Source organism: Pteropus alecto, unplaced genomic scaffold, assembly GCF_000325575.1.
Source record: "Pteropus alecto unplaced genomic scaffold, ASM32557v1 scaffold103, whole genome shotgun sequence".
Classification (NCBI taxonomy): Eukaryota; Metazoa; Chordata; class Mammalia; order Chiroptera; family Pteropodidae; genus Pteropus; species Pteropus alecto.
In genome coordinates this window covers 603,936-610,751 of record NW_006436288.1, presented here as the reverse complement: position 1 = coordinate 610,751, position 6,816 = coordinate 603,936, and the positions used below count along the sequence as shown (strand labels likewise).

The following is a 6,816-nucleotide window of genomic DNA, read 5'->3' as shown; positions in this document are numbered from 1 at the left end:
TAAAGTAATTCTGCTCTAGGCTATCATTTAGTGAATAATTTGCATCCTGGAAATGTGGGGGTTAGTAGGTGTTTTCCGGTGTTGCCTTGCCAGGTTAACATTTATTTTTATTTTTCTTAGAAGAACCAGCTTACCAATGGAGTTGGTGGTAAAGATAGTGTGGCTTTTGCATTTTTAGGAATGTCAAAAAGAACATCTGTCCCTAAACTTCCCTTCAACCAAGCCATATTTCCCCCTGGTGACAGACTAAGTCCTAGAAGTAGATTATTAGGGTTACTTGGTTCTGGTTTGATACTGAAAGAGAAGAAGCAACAAGACAGACAGCCTCAGTTTCCTCATATATAAAATGAGGAAAATAATAGCTTTTTTGTTGAGCTGGTGTAAGGATTAAATAGGACAATATATGCAAATTTCTTAGCACATTGCCTAAGTGATTTAAAAATGCTAATTTTTACCACGGAGAAAGGAAATCTGCCCAAACCTGTTACCACTGCTGCATCAGTGACTAGAGAGCTTTGTGTCCTCTCCCCTTGTGATTAGGAGAGGCAAGAAGAAGGCGTGTAGAACTTGGAGGCCAGCCTGCTGTTTGTACTTCTTTCTTCATAGACTCATGTCAGCTTTTAAGCACTGACAGGATAGTATATGTGTTTGTGCTTAATAGTTCTTTGCCAAATTTTTAATGAAAGGTTGTCTCAAATCTATTAAAAGTGAAATGAATAAAAAAAATAGTTATTTATTTCTGTTCTTCTATAGATTGTAAGTCGTTTACATTGGCTTGAAGGAAATGAAATGTATCTTCCTTAGATTCGTTAAAAAGAATTGATGATTTTCTGTTTTCTAGAGAGAAATTTCATCATCTCTGCAATCTTCTTGAAGCAAACTAAGACCAGGGGGAGAGTTATTATTGACCTTTGAAGACTAAAACTGCACTGAAATTTAAAATGGTCTTCAGGGAAGAGCAGAGCTTGACCTACATTTTTGTAATCATTTGTTTCCTGACACTAAGGCTGTCCACCAGTCAAAATTGTCCGACTGAGAGTCTAGAAGATGTTGTTATTGACATCCAGTCATCTCTTTCCAAGGGAATCAGAGGCAATGAGCCCATATACACATTAACTCAAGAAGACTGCATTAATTCTTGCTGTTCAACAAAAAACATATCAGGTAAATAATACTCCCTTAACACCCCTTTAGTCTATGTGTTTTGTGACATAAGTAGTTGGTTCTCAATGGGATACAATGGTAAGCGACAAAATCACTGGGGGAACATTTTCCAAGAGTACCCTCCTCTTCCCTAAGCTGAGTCAAAGTTAATGATGAGTGTATGTCTATATCACTCAGGTGTTTGGGTAGAAAAAAGGTTGAGTACTGCCAGTGTTATATTCTAACAGGCGCCTAGGATAGTGAAAACAAAAATCCTGTTTTAATGCTTAGCTATCACCACGATGGAACACTGCAATACAGTGCGATATTATACAGAACATTTAAACAGAGAAGGGGAGTTGAGACGAAAATTCTTAACTCATCCTATAAGAAAATCAGCATTTTTTTTTCTCTTTTGGGTTGAGTAAAAATGGATATGTACTTCTAAGGAATTGATTTTTTGATTTTAGGTGGAAGCACAAAACCTCCATTTTGGCTCCCTTCCCTGGAGCTGGTGGCCTTAGGTGAATCAAGAAGCCGCTGGCCACTAATTGCAGCTTCTAGGACCCTAAGGGGCACGGGAGGCCATTTTGTCTGACCCATTTATGGGACAGAAGGAAACTGAGGCTCACAGTTTTAAACCACACCTTTGTATCTTTCATGCTCCAAAGCTATGACCTGAAAAGAGAAGTATATATCTTGGTGAAACAGTGGTTGTTTTTCAGTTGATTATGCCCCACTTCATGGTGGAGATAAAACAGTGAATAAAATGGACAAGGCTTTGCCATCAGAGCCTAGAAAGGCTAGTGAATGCTGGACTAGTGATTCTTACTTGGCATATTAGCCAACAGAATCATGTTTTCTCTTAGATCTTTACTTCCTTTTCTTTCTATAATGGTTTTATATAAGAAGGAAGGAAGGAAAAAACATATATAGGTAGAGATAGGTAGATATACATATACATATATATACATAAATATCTATATATTTAGACATGTAGATATATATATTTGGTCTTCGTCCCTGGTTCTTGGCACAGAGCTCTTAAAAGCCTTGGAATTTCCTGAACATAGGAGCTTCTTTTGTTATTCATAATGAGCCCCTTTCAATGACCCCTGAGTTTATGCTAATGAGAAGACTCTTGGTTGGGCCCTAGATAGCTTCAGGGTGGGTGCTGATCACCAGAAAAACCAAACCTTGATTAGAAGCTTTGAATTTTCAGCCTCACCTCACCCCCTACCTCTGGGTAGAAGAGAGGAGCTGGAGATTGAATTCTGTCCCCAGTGGCCAATGATTTGATCAATTATGTCTATGTTGAAACCTTCACAAAAAAAACCAAAACCCTAAACAGTGGGTTCTGGGAGCTTACAGTTGGTGAACACATCCAGAAGTTGGTGTACCCCAGCTCCACAGGGACAGAGGCCCCTGCTCCTGGGACCCCTTCCAGACCTCACCCTATATATCTCTTCATCTGGCTGTTCATTTGTATTCTTTATAATAAACTGTAACACTAAGTATAGCATTTTCCTGAGTTCTGTGGGTAGTTCTAGCAGTTACTGCATCTGGCATGAGGAGTTGTGGGAACCTGAATTTGTGGCCAACTTGGCAGAAGTGTGAGTAACCTGGAGACCTGATACTTGAGACTGGCATCTAAAGTGATGGCATCTAAACTTTATGGGCTAAACCTTTAAACCTGTATGTAGTTGGCGTCAGAATTGAGTTGAACTGTAGGACACTCTTGTTGTTGGAGAGTGAGAATTGGAAAATTAGTGTGGAAAAGACAGGACATATTTGCCCTCAGGAGGAAAAAAAAACCCTTCAGTGGTCTTCTTAATTTGAGCAGTGTGCTTTTAGACACTCTTTATAGGAGTGATTTATGGAAATTACAGAGATTTCATTTAAATTTCTCGTTTTTCTTTAAATGTTGATCGCAACATTTATGTGAAATAGAAACTCCACTGCAAACAGGACCAAATGCGGGTGGGTATTTCTTGGCAACGTAGGAAACCTTGTATTTCTCTCCAGTTCCATGATGGGCTTTTAATAAGAAGTGAGGGTTTGCTGCTTTATTCTACAAATAGAAGTATTGTTTCTGCTTTACTGTAAGAGGTAATCGTGGGACTTAATGGATGTCACACTTTGCCTTCCTTTATTGAGATGGTTCTAACTGTTTATGGTTCAAAAAGCACTTTGATAATTTAATTTGCTTATAACTCTAGAAAAATACCCATAAGTACAAAGAACACAAAATTCTGCATGCAATCTTGAGGGCTTATGGACCCTTGCCTTTACCTAAGTGCCCTCCAAAAAATAGTATTGTAGAATTACCACAGTGCAGAGAAAGGAAAAGCTAGAAAGGTACCTTTCTTGTTAATTGGGTAGTGGAGAGATGACATAATAAAATCCCTGCAGAAGCTAACTAAGTCCTATCAAGGCTGATCCCTGACCATTGTCTGATATGAAGAAGTGGCAGTAATAGTTGGCAGACCATGTTTTTTTTTTTCCAGCCTTACTGAGATGCGTTTGGCACATAACAGTGTGTAGGTTTAAGATATATAACATGAAGCTTTGATATATGTATATATTGCAAATTAATAACCACAATAAAGTTAGTTAACACATAGTCAGTGTGTGTATGTGTGTGTGTAAAGAACATGCGAAGGGATTTTTTTAAAATTAAATTTATTGGGGTAGCATTGGTTAGTAATATTGTATAAATCGTACATTTTAATACGACGCCTGTATACTCTATTGTTTGCTCACCACCCAAAGTCTAAACTCCTCCATCACCATCTATTTGACCTTCTTTACCCTCTTTGCCCTTGCCCCTTTCCCCTCTGGTAACCACCATTCCATTTTTTGTATCTGTGAGTTTTGGGGGGGGGGTTATTTTTGTTGTTGTTCATTTGTTGCTTTTTGTTTTATATCCCACATAGGAGTGATACCATATGGTCTTATCCTTTTCCATCTGACTTATTTCACTTAACATAACATTCTCAAGATCCATCCATGCTGTCAAGAACATGGGTTTTTAACAATTAGCCTATATGGCTCTTAAGCTTCAACTTGACCCAGGGTATACTGATCCTTCAAGGGTCACAGGCCAAGATGAGAGATTGCACCAGATTGAGGCCAAAACCAGATCTAGGCCATAATGATTAGAGAGAATAATTTTTATTGGACAAGAGGAAGAGAAAGAAAAGCCAGAAATGAAATTAAGAGTGAAAAGTGAGGAAGGGAGGAAAATAGAAAAGCAAAAATGATAAGGAAGAGAGGAAATGTGAGAAAATAACCAAAAGAAGAATAGTACTGATCAAAACAAAAAATAAACTTTGCATTCCATACACTATTCAGATTCTTTCTGGAAAGAGGTGTATGTGAATGATGCTGAATTTACTGACTCCACCCAAGAAAGCCAGGCTCATGGCTTCATAGGTGTCTGAGATGCCTTCAGGATGCAAGAGATACATGAAATTATTAGGGTTAGCTCTATTTCTTAAGGCTCAACTCAACTATGAGTTGCATAAAGATTTTAAAGACAGTATTTCTATGTATATCCTGGTTCATGGTTTAGCAAATGGAAGTCTTATTTCTAAAGAATGCAATGTATTATTAAAAATTGGTTTTGCCAAAATTACCTTAATTCAGATTTTTAAACCCAATGTCTTTAAACATTGCTTCAAGCGACTAAACTAAGGAAAAGGAAATGATTCGGCAGTCAGCAAGAAAGTGAACGAAGTGAACAAAAGTGTTTGTATTGGACACCAGAATAAATGAAGTTTTTCCTGCTTGCCTTACTCTTTAGAAAATCCTATTTCAAAATAATGCTTATGAAACTTTCATTGCAGGGGACAAAGCATGTAACTTGATGATCTTCGACACTCGAAAAACAACTAGACAGCCCAACTGCTACCTGTTTTTCTGTCCCAGTGAGGAAGCCTGTCCACTGAAACCAGCAAAGGGACTTATGAGTTACAGGATAATTAGAGGTAATAACAACATTGTTCTTTTTCTTTCGTGAATGAATTATTTAAGGATGTGGTTCAGGTGAAAGCTTTTCTGCAAAAGAGCCTAAGTAAAACTGCCAAAATATAGAGGCATACCAGAAAAATCTCATGATTTAAAATTAAACTTATTGAACCAAACACCTTTTTTTTCCGGTGAAAGACCTCTGAACAACAGTAGTTTATTTTGTTTAGTTTAGTTTTGTTTTTTTACATTCATAAGATAAAAAATTTACAGACTTTTCATGAAACATTTTGAAGCAATTTTTTAGAACAACGTCAGCAATGCCACAGTAAGTGTACAGGTCTTCTGATTTGAAAGGATTAAGGCCTATGTGAATTTAAAAAATGTTCGTATGTTCATCATTAGGTTAGAATTATTTTTAATCGCATTATCTGAAATCTCAACTCAGTGGATTTTATTGTCTAGACCTGGAGAGAAATTCATTAAAAAATATTAATTGAGCACCTACCATGTGCCAAATTCTGTGCAAGGCATTGGAAATACAGTGTTCATGCTCATGGAAATTATGTATTTGTTCAGAATGAAGAAAATAAACAACTATAAATTCATAATATAATTATTTGAATATGTCTTGGTGAGATTTTGACTTGTTAATTTTTCAGGACAAAATGCTTTCAGTATCAAATTTCTTATTTATTTACGTTTCAGAAAGTTTTTATCATTATACCCTTGATTACTAATATTTTATTTGGTCATTTATTCAATAAACAATAAATTTTATTTAACATCTACTCTGCGCCAAGCGCTCTTTACACCCTGGGAATACAAGGATACTGCACTAAACATGAAAGACTGAGTTCTCACTTCTGAAACATGTGTTTTAAAAGAGAGAGACAATAATTATAATAAATAATCAAGAAAAATATAGTCACAAATGCTCTGCAGGTAATTGAGCTAAGACAATGTAATAAATAATCGCTGAGTGGACTCGTCGCTGGGTTAGGTGATCAGAGAAAGCATCCATGAAGAAGTAACCCCTAAGCTGAGGTCTGAACAGTGAAGAGCCAGATGTGAGACGTATGTTAGAAGAACTTTCAGACAGAGGAAATAGCCCGTTTCAGTATCTGAAGGCAGAATGACTTTGGAGTGTTTGAAGAGCAAGACACTCCAGTCCCAGCTGGCTGACTCATGTTGAGAACCATGCACAAAAGGAGTGATATGCCAGAAGTAAGAAAGGTAGGGGGATCACATAAAGCTTTGTAAGCCAGGGTAGGTTAGGACTTTCTTTCCTTCCTTCCTTCCTTCCTTCCTTCCTTCCTTCCTTCCTTCCTTCCTTCCTTCCTTCCTTCCTTCCTTTTCTTCCTTTCCTTTTTTTAGGTGTGTAATGGGAAGCCATTGGAAGTTTTTAAGCAGGCATGTAACGTAGTGTTTTAAAGGTGATTTCTCAAAGCTCACTGTGACTGCTGTATTGCAGATGGGCGATGATGCAGCAGCAAGAGGGGAAGTGGGAAGACTGGGTAGGAGGTGTGGCAAGATCCGCATGAAAGGCCAAGACATAGTGGGCTAGGGAGGTGGTAGAGGAGATGGAGAGAAAGAAACGTACAGGCTGTTTCAGAGGTAGAGTTGGCAGGACTTGCTGCTGGCATGATGTCAGGGACAAGGCATAGAGAAGCAGCAAAGCTGAGTCCTAGCTTTTGAATTGAG

General features: G+C 37.7%; 1 protein-coding gene across 4 annotated transcripts in view; it reads left to right on the top strand.

Annotated features, from left to right (window-relative positions):
* Window positions 1–6,816, top strand: part of MANSC1 (MANSC domain containing 1) — a 23,757-nt gene that overhangs the window by 11,790 nt on the left and 5,151 nt on the right. For all 4 annotated transcript variants that reach the window (XM_025047418.1, XM_025047419.1, XM_006912625.3 and 1 more), the window contains exons 2-3: window positions 842–1,164; window positions 4,992–5,132. In XM_025047418.1, coding sequence (XP_024903186.1) covers window positions 942–1,164; window positions 4,992–5,132 — 364 coding nt within the window. In that variant the 5' untranslated portion in view covers window positions 842–941. The remainder of the gene's footprint in view (window positions 1–841; window positions 1,165–4,991; window positions 5,133–6,816) is intronic.